The sequence below is a fragment of the Pongo abelii genome, chromosome 23 (genome assembly GCF_028885655.2).
Source record: "Pongo abelii isolate AG06213 chromosome 23, NHGRI_mPonAbe1-v2.0_pri, whole genome shotgun sequence".
Taxonomy (NCBI): domain Eukaryota; kingdom Metazoa; phylum Chordata; class Mammalia; order Primates; family Hominidae; genus Pongo; species Pongo abelii.
The window spans coordinates 51,308,781-51,324,697 of NC_085929.1; the positions used below are offsets into that span (position 1 = coordinate 51,308,781).

The following is a 15,917-nucleotide window of genomic DNA, read 5'->3' on the forward strand; positions in this document are numbered from 1 at the left end:
AAGTGAAAAGTCTTTCTTCCACCCCATCCTCAGGCCCTGCCCTCACCCCCACCACTGGCCAATGCCATTAGTCCATGTTTTATCTTTGTAGACTTGCTTTATGCAGATTTAAATAAAGCCCTGGGGATGAGGGTCATCCTCCCGGGTTGTGAGGCTTTAGTGAGATAACACCCTCATTCAAGGTAGAGCTACCCTATAAGGTGCTAGGTTTTGTGTCCCATTTTACAGAAAAATAAACTGAGGCTCAGAGGTACTGAAGAGCATGCCTGAGGAAACCAGGCGACAAAGGCCAAGCTGGGAGGAGAGCCTCGCTTCCAGGTATCCCCTGGGTTCCACAGACTCCCATGCATGTGTGTCTAAGTGAGGGGCAGTGGCTGTCACTATCATGTGCGCTGATGGCGGCTGCCGGGCAGATTTCTCTTCTGGGTTTGAAATAACCAGAGGCGATCTTAAGAACCTACTGACGACCCGCCGCTCTGGAAGAAATCATTTTCCATTCTGCATCTAGCATCAGCATTTCACACCCAGATGCAGGAAGTCTTCGCAGAGTTTTACATACATTGCTTGGTTTGCTTCCAAGAACTCATGATTTTGCCTTCTGGTTTACTCTCCTTACTGCTTCAGGCATGCAGCGATAGGAACCCATTTCTCTCTTGGGTTGCTGTGGCGGCATGACAGTAATGCAGATTCAGAAAATTGTTGCAGTATGAGGTTCAAGTGTGAGCTGCCTTCAGATGGGGTCCCTCGACCTGCCTCATCCTTTTTCCTTACCATAGTGCTTCCCATGTACTGTAGCATTTATTTCTTTTTAAAATTATTTTATTTTTTAAATTTTTATATATTTATTTATTTTTGAGACGGAGTTTCACTCTTGTTGCCCAAGCTGGAGTGCAATGGCGCGATCTCAGCTCACTGCAGCCTCTGCCTCCCAGGTTCAAGGGATTTTCCTGCCTCAGCCCCCAAGTAGCTGCGATTACAGGTGCGTGCCACCACGCCCATCTAATTTTTTGTATTTTTAGTAGAAACAGGGATTCACCATGCTAGCCAGGCTGGTCTTGAACTCCTGACCTCAGGTGATCGACATGCCTCAGCCGCCCGAAGTGCTGGGATTGCAGGCGTGAGCCACCGCGCCTGGCCTATTTTATTTATTTTTATTTTATTTTTAGAGACAGGATCTTGCTGTGTTGCCCGGGCTGGAGTGCAGTGATGTGAAACTGGTTCACTGCAGCCCTGACCTCCTGGGCTCAGTCGATCCTCCCACCTCAGCCTCCTGAGTAGATGGGATTACAGGCATGCACCACCATGTCTAGGCCTTCTCTTTTAAATTGGACTGAAATTCGTGTAACATTAAATTAACCACTTTAGGGCCGGGTGTGGTGGCTCACGCCTATAATCCCAGCACTTTGGGAGGCTGAGGTGGCAGATCACTTGAGGTCAGGAGCTTGAGACCAGCCTGGCCAATGTGGTGAAACTACTAAAAATACAAAAAAATTAGCTTGGCATGGTAGCACGTGCCTGTAGTCCCAGCTACTCAGGAGGCTGAGGCAGGAGAATCGCTTGAACCCGAGAGGAGGAGATTACAGTGAGCCAAGATTGCGCCACTGCACTCCAGCCTGGGTGACAAAGTGAGACTCCATCTCAAAAAATAAAAAATAAATGAAAATAATAAAGTAATCACTTTAAAGCACACAATTCAGGGCTGTTGAGTCCTCACTGCAGCTGGGCAAGATTGAAAACTAATTAGAGCCAGGTGCAGTGGCTCATACCTGTAATCCTAGCACTTTGGGAGGCCAAAGTGGGCAGATTGCTTCAGCCCAGGAATTCGAGACCAGCCTGGGCAATGCAGTGAGACCCCATCTCTACAAAAAAATACAAAAATCAGCCGGGCATGGTGTTGCATGCCTGTATTCCCAGCTACTTGCGGGGCTGAGGTGGGAAGATTGCTTCAGCCGGGAGGCAGAGGTTGCATAGTGAGCCAAGATCACCACAAGCGATGTACCCACCGCTGCTAGTTACTTCCAGAACGTTTTCATCACCCCAGTGGGAAACTCCCATTAAGCAGCCACTCCCCTTCCCTCACTCCCTTCATTCCTGGCATCCACCCATCTGCTTTCTGTCTGTGGATTTGCCTATTCGGGACGCTTCATGTAAATGGGATCATACTGTGCTTTTTTGTGCCTGGTTTCTTTCACTGAACAGAGCGGTTTCAAGTTCCTCCATGTTGGGTCATAGGCCAGAACATCCTGTTACGGCTGAGTAATATTTCACCATGTGGCTGGACCGCACGTGGCTTATCCATCCATCCACTGGTGGACATCTGGGCAGTTGCCACCCTTTGGCTATTGTGAGCAGTGCTGCTCTGAGCACGTGTGTGCGTGTATTTGCTCAGTCCCCATCTCCGGCTTTCCTGGGCTTCTCCTTGGCTGGGTCGTAGGTTTGGCTTTCTGGGGAGCCGCCACACTGTTTTCCACTGCACGCTTTAGCACTGAAACATCAGGAGGCCTCCACCTGTGCAGTGATGGGGGTGTCCACGAGGCTAACACGTAGGGCCATGGGGGTTTCCAGGCTGGTGCCCGCAGTGGGCCTGGGCCAGCCCAGCTCCAGCCCGATACACAAGCTCCCCACCCTCCCTCTGGGCCAGGCTGCCCCACTCCATCTTTCTGCTCAATCTTCTCAGGGCCCAGGAGGTTTCACTACGTTGGCAGGGCTGGTCTCGAACTCCTGACCTTGCGTGAAGCCCAAGTCCTCCTCAGGTTCAAGGTTCCATGGTCTGGCCTGGTTCTCCCACAGCCACACTGACCTTGGAGGCCCTCCCCTGCCTGCAGGGCTTTGCCACTTTCTGAGTGCCCCCTCCCCACCCCCGCAGCGGTCCATCCCCGAGCTGTCCACACAGAGGCAGGCGGGCCGTCCATTTCACTGCCACTCAGGGCCAGCACCAGCCAGGACCCACACCCGGGGCTTGTCACTGAAGAGTTCGGCCCCCACGGGCCTCCTGCTCCCCCTTCTCTGCAGCCAGAGGGATCCCGGAAGCCCCGTCAGGCAGGGCAGACCACCCTCAACTCAGGACGTCCAGGGGCTCTGTCATGCTTGGGGTGAAGGTCCCTGGAGGCCCACCTCTTGCACCCACCTCCCCTAGGTCTCTCTCCTTTCCCTGTTCATGCCTCTGCTCCACCTTTCCCAACTAGAACCAGCATCCCTGAGGCCAGGGCTAGGCAAGCTTCCAGTGGCTGCCGCAGCAAGTCCCCACCCCATCAGCGGCACAAATGGCACAGAGACCTCAGCTTCCCAACCTGTCCGAAAGGTGTCTCCTGGGCTGAGGTCAAGGCGTTGGCGGCTGGGCGTACCTCCAGAGGCTCCGGGGAGGCTTTGTTTCCTGCCCTTTGCCGCCCACATTCCTGGGCTCGGGCCCATCCTGCCTCCAGCCGCAGAGCCTCTCCCCATCATTCTCTCTGCCTCCACCCACGGTCATGGCTGCTTCCTTGACTCAGCCCTTCCTGCCTCATTCTTGTAAGGATCCCCTGCGATTATACTCAGCGTCTGCACCCGTGGGTTCTACATCCGAGGATGCGACCAGCGGCAAATCAAAAATACTTTATAACATAATACATAAAAAATACAACAATAAAAACAATGCAAAAATCTTAATACCACAATAAAACCATGCAAATTAAAAAAAAAAAAGTGCACGGCCAGCCACGGTGACTCACACCTGTAATCCCAGCACTTTGGGAGGTCAAGGAGGGCAGATCACTTGAGGCCAGGAGTTCGAGACCAGTCTGGCCAACATGGTGAAACCCTGTCTCTACTAAAAAGACAAAAGTTAGCTGAGCGTGGTGGTGCATGCCTGTAATTCCAGCTACTCAGGAGGCTGAGGCAGGAGAATTGCTTGAATCCAGGAGGCGGAGGTTGCAGTGAGCAGAGATCATGCCACTGCACTCCAGCCTGGGCGAGGGAGTGAGACTGGGTCTCAAACAAAACAAAACAACAACAAACAGTATAAAAATTCCTTACATAGCATTTACATTGTATTTGGTATTATAAGTAATCTAGAGGTGATTTGAACAATACGGGAGAATGTATGTAGATTCCTTGCAAACACTATGCCATTTTCTATCAGGGACTTGAGCGTCCAAAGATTTTGGTATCCCTGGGGGGTCCTGGAACCAATCCCTCCAGGATACTGAGAGACAACTGTACTTTGGGCCCAACTGGATAATCCACGAGAATCCACTCATCTCAAGATCCTTAACTTAATCCCCTCTGCAGAATCCCTTTTGCCACAGATGGTCACATACACAGGGTCCAGGGAGTGGGATGTGGACATCACCAGGAGGCCTCTGTTCTGCCCGACGCAGGGGCTTTGCCTGTGTGGCTGCCGGGTCCTCACTGTGTGAAAGCGTTCTTGGCACATAGTAGGTACTCAATGCATATTTGTTGACTGACTGGAAGGAGGGGTGTCCTGTGGCACCCCCTACTCACCCCACCCTGGGACCTTCACACCTGTTGATGAACAGGGGCCTTGGCCCCGTCCCCCGCCCCATTCCTGCACAGAGCAGTGCTGAGTAAATGCCAGGTAAACACCGCAAGGACTGGGGTGGACGGGGACTGAGTGGGCAGGGAGGCGCGGGAGGCAGCTTCCAGCCCATGTGAGGCAGCCCTCAGGCCCTGCTTCACGCTCCCTCCTCGATGGGGTGTTGGTCTGGATGAGTGAATCTCAAACCTGGCTTTGCATCAGAATCACCTCCAGAAATTGTTAGAAAAGCCAGTGCTTCCTCCCCAGGCACCCTCACCAGCCCCGTCATGCCCTGGGCCTCCTAACTCCATGGGACCTGATTCTACCCATCTCCTTGGGCTGCCAGCAAAGTGCCACCACCTGGCGGCTTGAGACAACAGGTGACTGTCTCAGTTCTGGAGGCCACGAGTTCAAAGTCAAGGTGTCTACAGAGCTGCACTTTCCCGAAGGCTCCAGGGGAGGGTCCTTTTTGCATCTTCTGGTGGTTCCTGGTGTCCCTTGGCTTGCAGCCGCATCACACTAGTCTGTGATTCCGTCCTCACACACCCTCCCCTTGTATCTCCTGAGTCATTGGATTCAGGGCCCACCTTGATCCAGTTGACCTCATCTTAACTAATTACATCTCCAAAGACCCGACTTCCAAATAAGGTCACATTCTGAGCTCCAGGAGGAATATTGGTTGGCGGGGGCGGTGGGGGCGGGGAATACTCTTCAACCCCCTACACCTGGGGTCCTACAGCTACTCTAACCTTGAAATTCAAAATTCCTGTTCTTTTTTGCAGCTGAAAACATTTCTCTAAGAACCCTGATTGGTTTTGCATGAGAACCTCCCCTGCTAAGATTCAACTTAGGAAGGCAGCCTTTTCTTTCTTCCTCATATGGCAGTGACCCCAGTGCCTGCCCTCAACCCCAGCCCACCCTGGTGCTTTCGGCAGCACTGGCTTCCTGCTGGCTGCCAGTGTCAGGGTCTTTCATGGAGGCCTGGGTCAGAATTTGGAGCTGGAGGTCCAAGGTTAAGTCCACACCTTGCTGCCAATTAGCAAGTCACTCTCCCTCTCTGAGCCTTAGTTGTCACCCCGTCAGTGTGTACAGCATCTGACCCTTAGGTCTTATTTTTCTCCCTCTATGGTGCTGGACACTGGATGGGCACTTAGTGGGTGCACAACTGAGGTAGAGTACACAGTGGGTGCATGGCTGAGAGAGAATGCTTAGTGGGTGCTCGGCTGAGGTAGGGCGCATAGTGAGTGCACGGCTGAGGTAGGGCGCATAGTGAGTGCTCGGCTGAGGTAGGGCACATAGTGGGTGCTCGGCTGAGGTAGGGCGCATAGTGGGTGCTCGGCTGAGGTAGGGCACATAGTGGGTGCTCGGCTGAGGTAGGGCGCATAGTGGGTGCTCGGCTGAGGTAGGGCGCATAGTGGGTGTGCAGCAGAGGTGGGTGACTGTCTTATGAAAGGCATCAGGAGGCTCCCTCATTCCCCTCCTTACTGAAGAATGCACTGACTTCCTTTAATCTTCTTTGCCGCAGAGCTGCAGAGAGACAAGGCGGTGGCTGCTGTACTGGGTGCAGTGAGGAGGAGGCCCTCGGTGGTGCCCATGGCTGGCCAGGACCCCGCGCTGAGCACGAGTCACCCGTTCTATGACGTGGCCAGACATGGCATTCTGCAGGTGGCAGGTAGGGCCCCAGTTGGGCAGTCTGCAGGACCATGGGCAGAGCAGCCTTCCTCTCGGCAACTTCGGGACAAAGTGGGCTTGTCAGGGGCTGCCTCACTGCAGCTGGGCAAGATTGAAAACTAATTAGAGCCAGGTGCAGTGGCTCATACCTGTAATCCTAGCACTTTGGGAGGCCAAAGTGGGCAGATTGCTTCAGCCCAGGAATTCGAGACCAGCCTGGGCAATGTAGTGAGACCCCATCTCTACAAAAAAATACAAAAATCAGCCGGGCATGGTGTTGCATGCCTGTATTCCCAGCTACTTGCGGGGCTGAGGTGGGAAGATTGCTTCAGCCCGGGAGGCAGAGGTTGCATAGTGGGCCAAGATCACACCACTGCACTCCAGCCTGGATGACAGAGTGACAGAGTGAGACCTTGTCTCCGGGAAAAAAAAAAAAAAAAAAAAAAAGTAAAACTAATTGGAAAAGGAGGGCCTGCTAGTGTGTTTTGAGAAATAAATTACATACTTGTCAAAGCATTGCCAGGTGCTCCGAGAAGCCAACGGGCAGTGTCCTGCTAGTCTTTAAAGAGCAGAGGCTGAAATTTAATGAATTGTTTTATTAATCAAGGGCACTGTTATGTCTCATCCAAAGCAACAAACATCTGCAAAAATGTAGACAACAAACAACTCCATGCCCAGCAGTTGGTCAGAGGAAAACATCTTGCGTTGCTTTGTTTTATTTTGTTTTTTTGAGACAGGGTTTCGCTCTGTCGCCCAGGCTGGAGTGCAGTGGCACGATCCCAGCTCACTGCAACCTCTGCCTCCCAGGTTCAAGAGATTCTCCTCCTCAGCCTCCCGAGTAGCTGGGATTACAGGCACTCACCCCCACGCTCAGCTAATTTTTGTATTTTTAGTAGAGACGGGGTTTCGCCATTTTGGTCAGGCTGGTCTTGAACCCCTGACCTCAAGTGATCCACCTGTCTCGGCCTCCCAGAATGCTGGGATTACAGGCGTGAGCCACCATGCCCAGCCTTGCGTTGCTTTAATTTAGGCCTGAGCATGCATTTCTCCCATGGGCAGTGACTCCAACCCTCACATTGGTGTCCCGTGCACTGAGCTTCATAATCATTAGCTGTCATCTCTGAGGGGCCTGGAATCTTGTCAAGGTAATGATAAAAAGAGGCCAGTTCTCAAACAGTTAGAAACCCTAGAAACATGATAGCCAACACAGTGCACACTGTGTACAGGAGGGACAGCAAGAGGGCAGGACTTGACAGGCACTCAGTCATTTGAAGCCCCAAATGTCCTTTTAAGAAAACATAGGGTTTAGGTAGAGAGGACACTGGACGGAGTGTGAGGAATGCAGATCCCCTGGCCAGGTGCCAACAAAAGGAAGGCAGGAAATATATTTTTTTTATTTATATAGTGTTTAAAATTTTTATTATATATTATTTATTTATTTTTTATTATTGTTATTTTGTGATGGAGTTTCATTTTGTCGCCTAGACTGGAGTGCAATGGCACGGTCTTGGCTTACTGTAAACTCCACCTCCTGGGTTCAAGCGATTCTCCTGTCTCAGCCTCCCAAGTAGCTGGGATTACAGGCGCCTGCCACCACACCCAGCTAATTTTTGTATTTTTAGTAGAGACGGGATTTTGCCATGCTGGTCAGGCTAGTCTCAAACTCCTGACCTCAGGTGATCCACCTGCCTTGGCCTCCCAAAGTGCTGGGATTATAGGCATGAGCCACCATCCCTGGACTTTATTTTTATTTTTTGAGACAGGGTCTCACTCTGTTGTCCAGGCTGGAGTGCAGTGGCACCATCTTGGCTCACTGCAGCCTCACCCTCCCAAGTGCAAGTCCTCCCAAGGAGCTGGGATTACAGGCATATACCACTATGCCTGGCTAATTTTTGTATATTTAGTAGAGACAGGGTTTTGCCATGTTGGCCAGGGTGGTCTCCAACTCCTGACCTCAAGTGATCTGTCTACCTCTGCCTCCCAAAGTGCTGGAGTTTACAGGTGTGAGCCACCATGCTGGCCGGTTATTATTATTTTAAAATGAATAAATATTTTTGAATTTTCTGTTTTAGTTTTCTAATATAGTAAATATATATGGCTACAATCTGCTTAAAAAAATAAAGCTCTTCCAAGTCCTTAATAATAACCTTAGGAATACTGATGGGTTCTGAGACCTGAAAGTTTGAGAACTAGTAGACTTGCCTATGATCTGTCTAGGTAAATAAATGTTTCTTGTGCACGTGAAAAGAATGTATGTTATGCGTTGTTGGGTAGAATGCTCTATGTATTTCAGTTAGGTTAAGTTGATTAACGATTAAGTTGTGTTCACATCTTCTACATCCTTATTCATATTCTGTCTGCTCTCAGTTACTAACGGAAGAGTGTTCACAGCTCCCAAAATTGGACTTTGTAAATTTCTTTCTTTATTTCTGTCCATCTTTGCTTCCTGTGTTTTGATGCTTTTTGTTTTTTTTGTTTGTTTGTTTGTTTTTTGTTTTTTTGGAATGAAGTCTTGCTCTGTTGCCCACGCTGGAGTACAGTGGTGCGATCTCAGCTCACTGCAACCTCCAACTCCCTGGTTCAAGTGATTCTCCTGTCTCAGCCTCCCAAGTAGCTGGGATTACAGGCACCCGCCACCATGCCCAGCTAATTTTTGTATCTTTAGTAGAGACAGGGTTTTGCCATGTTGGCCAGGCTCGTCTCAAACTCCTGACCTCAGGTGATCCACCTGCCTCAGCCTCCCAAAGTGCTGGGATTACAGGTGTGAGCCACTGCACCCGGCCGATGCTTTGTTACTAGGAGCATATATACTTAGGATTGTTATGACTTCTTGATGTATTGACCTTTTTTTGAGACAAGGTATCACTTTGTTGCCCAGGCTATGCAGTGGCGCTGTCTCGGCTCACTACAGCCTCTACCTCTCTGGGCTCAGGCAGTCCTCCCAGCCTCAGCTTCCTGAGTAGCTGGGACTACAGGCACAGGCCACCACGCCTGGCTAATTTTCTTGTTTTTTTGTAGAGACAGGGTTTTGTCATGTTGCCCAGGCTGGTCTTGAACTCCTGAGCTGAAGCAATCGGCCTGTCTTGGCCTCCCAAAGTGCTGGGATTATAGGTGTATTTTTTGCCATTATTAAGTGACCTTTATGTCTGGTGATACTGCTTGTCTTAAAGTCTGATTTTTCTGATACTAATATAGCCACGACAGCTCTACCAGCTGTCTCATCACTGGTGTTGGTAAGGTGTGCCTCTTCCATCCTTTTTCCTTTCAATCTGTCTCAGTCTGCACAGGAAGTGCATCTGTTATAAACAACTTATCACTAGACATTTTTTAAAAACTTCAATTGCAAGATGGACATATAGCAGAAATCACATTGTCAAAGCCTGGGAGGGTCAGCAGAGGAGTTTGCACTTGGTCATGGTGGCTCTGGGACACATTAAACAGAGGACGGATGTAATCAGATGTATAATTTAGAAGTCTCTGGGGTTGGAGAATGATGATAGCAGCTACTGGAGTCAGGGAGGCCAGTAAGAGCAAGAATAGAGGTTTGAGTTAATGTCGTGGCAGTGGGATGCAGAGGAGGGCATGGATTTGAGAGATGTTTTTAAAAATGTCCAGCTGGTGACCTAGCTGAAACCAAAAACTGGGGGTGGGGGTTGTCACATGGGATGAGGTTTCCAGGGGTGTAAAGGAAGAGTTTAAATTAAGAGAAGAGGTGGCCAGGCCACCTACAGGCCATGGTTCATGCCTGTAATCCCAGTAATTTGGAAGCCCGAGGCAGGCAGATCACCTGAGGTCAGAAGTTCGAGACCAGCCTGACCAAAATGGTGAAACCCCATCTCTACTAAAAATACAAAAATTAGCTGGGCATGGTGGCACATACCTGTAATCCCAGCTACTTGGGAGGCTGAAACAGGAGAATCACTTGAACCCAGGAGACCGAGGTTGCAGTGAGCCAAGATCACACCATTGCACTCCAGTGTGGACAACAAGAGCAAAACTCTGTCTCAAAAAAAAAAAAAAAAATAGAGAGAGAAGGGGGAGCCCTGGGAAGTAACTTGGCCGCCTTCTTTTTTTTTTTTTTTTTTTTTTTTTGGAGACGGAGTCTCGCTCCGTCTCCCAGGCTGGAATGCAGTGGCATGATCTTGGCTCACTGCAACTTCTGCCTCCTGGGTTAAAGCCATTCTCCTGCCTCAGCCTTCCGAGTAGCTGGGACTACAGGCACGTGCTGCCATGCCCAGCTAATTTTTTGTATTTTAGTAGAGACAGGGTTTCACCGTGTTGCCCAGGCTGGTCTCAAACTCCCGAGCTCAGGCAATCCGCCCGCATCGGCCTCCCAAAGTGCTAGGATTACAGGCGTGAGCCGCCACACCCAGAACTTGGCCTTCTTCAATGTGCCTCCCTCCACTTGCTCTCCTGGTGGGTACCCCGGGGGCTGGGAACCTTCCAGATTATTCTTCCTTCTCCCAGCGAAAAGAAAACTAATTGGAACAAGAGGACCTGCCAGGGTTCAGCCTGGGAAGGATGTTGTGGGATTTCAGTGCAGTCTACTGTGGTCCTTCCGTGTCATTAGGGCGCTGTGCACTGTGCTGGGGTGTGTGCTCCTCCCAGGGAGTATATGAAGTTGTCAGAGTCGACACTTGAGCCAGGGCCTCGATGCTGCAGACTTCCTTGGGAGATGATGGCACAGGCAGCAGCCTTCAGCTTTTAGAGAGTTCTCTTGAGTTGGAGCAGAGTTTTCACTTATTTAAAACCCAGCTTCGCCGGGCACAGTGGCTCACGCCTGTAATCCCAGCACTTTGGGAGGATGAGTCGGGTGGATCACCTGAGGTCGGGAGTTCGAGACCAGCCTGACCAATATGGTGAAACCCCATGTGTACTAAAAATACACAAATTAGCCAGGCGTGGTGGTGGGCACCTGTAATCCCAACTGCTCGGGAGGCTGAGGCGGGAGAATGGCAGTGAGCTGAGATTGCATCATTGCACTCCGGCCTGGGTAACAAGAGCAAAACTCCATCTAAAAAAACAAACAAAAATACCCCCAGCTTCTTGAGAAATTTAACCATATCAAGAGACCATATGAGGGCCTCAGCCATCCTGAAAAGATGTCTGCCTTAACCAGCAGTCATCAGGAACAACAAGGATGGACGTGCCTGGAGAAGAGCTTAGTGGAAGCCACTCTCCACTCAGGTGAAATAGTTTACAGTCAAAGCACCAAAGCAAGAAAAATCTAAACATTCCAATGCAGGTGTATTGGATACAGAGAGAGAAAATTATTAGAGCAAAACTTCCAATTGCCAGCAGCTTTTTCTTCTTTTTCTTCTTTCTTTTTTTTTTTTTTTTTTTTTAGATGGAGTCTTGCTCTATTGCCCAGGCTGGAGTGCAGTGGTGCAATCTCAGCTCACCGCAACCTCCACCTCCTGGGTTCGAGCAATTCTCTGCCTCAGCCACCCAAGTAGCTGAGATTACAGGCACCCGCCACCACACCTGGCTAATTTTTGTATTTTTAGTAGAGATGGGGTTTCATCATGTTGGTCAGGCTGGTCTTGAACTCCTGACCTCATGATCCACCTGCCTCGGCCTCCCAAAGTGCTGGGATTACAGGCGTGAGCCACTGCGCCCGGCCTCCAGTCGCTTTTTCAACTGGGACAACCAGCAGAGAACATCCCCAGATGGCCCCTCACTGAGGACTGTTCTTGGCAGAACAGAAGCCTCTCCCCTTCCTCCTCCTGGGCCTCACCTTGGCATCAGCTTCGTTCTCTCGTCCCCTAAGTGCAGTTCATGCACCTGAGTTTTCTGTGGGCCCAGGGGGACAGTTCAGGACCAGGAACCCCCTTCCCTCCTGCTCCTCAAGGGCGTGGCATGGACCCCTCCAGGACTTCTTCGGCCAAGGGCTCTCCTGCGTCCTTCAGGTGTGACCAGATGTCACTCCCTACCAATGTGTTTCTGAATTTTTCTGTCCCAGCTGCTGCTTCCCCCATGACCAACATCTGGAACCACAGCCAGAAACCAGACTCCTGTCAAAAGGGATTTTGAATGATCTCTCTGTACCTGAGTGACTATATGCTTGGCCAAATGGAAGCTTTGTAGAATTTTGACACTAACAGTAGTGGTGGTGGTGGTGGTGGTTTTTTTTTTTTTTTTTGAGACCAAGTCTTACTCTGTTGCTCAGGCTGGAGTGCAGTGGCGCAATCTCGGCTCACTGCAACTTCCGCCTCCCGGGTTCAAGTGATTCTCCTGCCTCAGCCTCCTGAGTAGCTGGGATTATAGGTGCCTGCCACCATGCCCAGCTAATTTTTGTATTTTTAGTAAAGATGAGGTTTCATCATGTTGGCCAGGTTAGTCTCGAAATCCTGACCTCGGGGTCCTCCCACCTTGGCCTCCCAAAGTCCTGAGATTACAGGCGTGAGCCACCGCACCTGGCCGGAATAGTGTTTTGTAAATAAAGTTGACTTGAGTATTTTAAGAAGTGGTCATTGTGGGGCTGAGCATGTGTTTCAGAGTCTGAAGCTCTGGTCTGGGGCTGAGGCTGGGAGCTCAGAGTAGAGATCCATCAGGTGGTGTGAAGCAGGGTGGGGGATGGAAGGTTCCAGGTCTGAGGACCAGAAGAGGTAGAGGTAGACGCTCAGAGACGTGGAGGGTGGTGAGTGGCAGGGGAGAGAAAGAGAAGTCCACGCTGGACCTGGCCCTGCAGGACGACACATGTCCACCGCCCTCGGTTTGGATCTTTTGGCACACAACCCATTCCGTTGCTGGCTGGGCTTTCCTGCAGCACGCAGGCCTAAAGGGGTCTTCAGCTCTCCTTCCACTTTTGCAAAAATGGTTAGCAACTTCAAACAAAAACCATAGCAAACTTGTGACTCCCTCCCGATAGATTGCTGCTGCCTTTATGATGCGTTTTAATCGCCCTCCACTGGGAGAGAATGATGAATCGCCCCGCGCACCCTGTGGGTAACGGCTCTGGGAATCGTTTCTTTATTCATAAACCAGGCTTCTCCTGTTGCAGAGACAGTGAGTGATGTGGTGTTGTAAACAGCGAGGGGAGAAACAGGGGTCATGAATTCATCTGATGCCTTGCAGAATTTGCATTTTATTGATAGTTTTCATTTCCTTCCATATTATATCATATTGAAGTCTGGTTTTGATGTGCTGGCCTGTGTTCCCAGAGAACAGCAAAGGGTATTTACTCATATTGACTGATGGCATCAACACAGATGTGGCATTGATGGCTTAATAAGTGGGAAGGTTGAAGGTTCCGGGGATTACTGTCAGCTGCTGGGGAGACCGAGGGAGCGAGGGAGGCCAGCCTCAGTGTGGGGCATATGCAGGACAGAGGAAGCTGCGGAGGCTTGGCTGGGAGTCAGCCTCGGCCAGTTGCTCGTGTCAACCCACCCTGACGCTCACTTAGCCTCTGGGCCTCAGTTTTCTCACCTGTAAATGAGAAGATGGGACACAGCACTCCTGGAAGCACCCAGCATCCTACCTGGTCCGTGGTAACAGCTCACAATGCACTTACTGTGTTCTGGGGCTGTGCTGAGACTTCATGCAGGTTATTGATTTAATCCTTCCTGTAACCCTCCAAGTCAGTTTCATTATTATTTCCGTATTGCAGATGACCAAAGAGGCGCCAGCCCAGCTCAGCCAGGGATTCGGCAGAGGAAGAGATTGTACCCTGGCAGGCTGGGTACAGCCCTTTGCTTTTTTTCTCTCTCTCTCTTTTAAACTTTTTATTGGCCAGGCACGGTGGCTCACGCCTGTAATCCCAGCACTTTGGGAGGCCGAGGCAGGCAGATCATGAGGTCAGGAGTTCGAGACCAGCCTGGCCAACATGGCGAAACCTCGTCTCTACTAAAAATACAAAAAATTAGCCAGGCATGGTCGTGCGCAACTGTAGTCCCAGCTGCCGTGGAGGCTGAGGCAGGAGAATTGCTTGAACCCAGGAGATGGAGGTTGCTGTGAGTCGAGATTGGGCCACTGCACTCCAGCCTGGGTGACAGAGCAAGACTCCATCTTGGGGAAAAGAAAAAAATAATAATATACTTTATTATGGAAATTTTCAAACGTAGAAATAATAGTATAAGGAACCCAACTTCTCCGTCATGGCACTTGCTCTAAGCTTCATAAGTTTATCAGATCTGAATAATGCTGTGTGTTCATTTGGAAGGACGTTTAGAAATCTATTGATATGAGCCAGGTGCTGTAGCTCGTGCCTGTAATCCCAGCTACTTGGGAGGCTGAGAAGAGAGGATCGTTTGAGCCCAGGAGCTCAAGGCTGCAGTAAGTTATGATCATGCCACTGCCCTCCAGCCTGGGTGACACAGCCAAACTCTGTCTCTAAAAAAAAAAAAAAAAACCGAAATCTGTTGGTATGAAAACAAAATAGCAAATTAGTTGCCCTTCTGGTTTGGGAGGGAGTAAAAAGCCTTCAATAACAAACAGCTCACTTTCAGAGCTCAGTATCACGTAAGACCATGGGCTCTGCAAACAGTAGGCGTTTACTAAGTGTTTATCGAATGAATGAGTCAGCACTGTATGCAAGCAGGATGCTTGTGAGGAACAGGGACGTGACCCAGTGTGGGCTCTGGGCTGGGGTCTCTTTGCATGCGCTGTACTCTGCCCTGGGACCCTCTTACCCTCATTGCAGATGGCAGGGTGCGGGGGGCCAATGGTGTGGTTGGGCACCTTGGGCCCTGTGGCTGGCTGAACTGAGTCCAGGCTTCTCAGGTGGGAATTCATCGTTACCTGCCTATCTTGGCTTCATCCCCACACCCCCCTCTACCCTCTGGGCCAGCTGACCAGAGCCATGGGTCCCCTCCCCACACTACCCCAGACAGCACAAAGCCCCCTCACCAGCAATAGGCACTGGTGCACTGGCAGGCCACGAGCCCTCCCCTCCCTACCACCTGCAAATCAGATGAGGGTGGGAGGCGGAGGGGAGCCCCCTGGTTTGGGTTGGGCCTGTAGGTGTGAGAAGGAGGGTGCTGGGACCTGTGGTGGCCCACTGTAGCCCACAGGGTTCTCTTTCTTGGACACCAGGTCTGAGCCACGTTCTCCCACCAGGCCTCCCAGGACACCTCCTGGGACCCACCCAGTCTGGGGGGCTGCTCCTCCCACAAGCCTCCCAGCCCCTCCCCCACTCCAGGTGGCACGCAGCCCCACTTGCCCACACATGCACAGGCAGCTCCTCCTCCTGTGTCCCCTCCCCTGTAAGTGGCCTTGTCACTGTCCCTGGGATCCACACTCCTTTCCATGTCCGCAGCCTCCGCTGGCCTTGCTGTAGGCTGACCCTAACCCTCCACACCTGGCTTCCCAGGGTCAATAGAAAAAGTCAAACATCAGTCCTTGCCCTGGCGACCTTGACCTTCCCTCCCATTTGGGTCCCAGTAGCCCAGAGAAGCACATCTGTGACCTCTGAACACCCCCTGAGGTTCCTCAGTGACCAGGGGTCCCAGAGCAGACGCTGCTTTGCTCCCGGGAATGGCCTGGAGCTGGGCAGCAAAGCCACTGCCCGCCGTCCCGACTTCTGCTGCCTCTGCTCTTGCTGGAGACCGGCCTCTGCTGCATCTCTGTGCCGGGTGGGTGGAGGCCCCCCCAGTGTGCTCCTCGGGGGCAGCCGATGGTGGGCTGGGGTGCGGGGTGGGCCGATGCTGTATCATTCGGAATGGGGCTGGCCCTCATCCCCAGTTCCCTCGAGGTAACTCTAAGTCTTTGGAATTTCCCAAGTGAAAGGAGTATC

General features: G+C 51.2%; 1 protein-coding gene across 2 annotated transcripts in view; it reads left to right on the forward strand.

Moving 5' to 3' along the window:
- The window catches only part of ARHGAP8 (Rho GTPase activating protein 8), a 111,963-nt gene that overhangs the window by 30,557 nt on the left and 65,489 nt on the right, over positions 1-15,917 (forward strand). For both annotated transcript variants that reach the window (XM_024239997.2, XM_054543779.1), the window contains one exon: positions 6,039-6,185. In XM_024239997.2, the coding sequence (XP_024095765.2) occupies positions 6,107-6,185 (79 nt within the window). In that variant the 5' untranslated portion in view covers positions 6,039-6,106. The remainder of the gene's footprint in view (positions 1-6,038; positions 6,186-15,917) is intronic.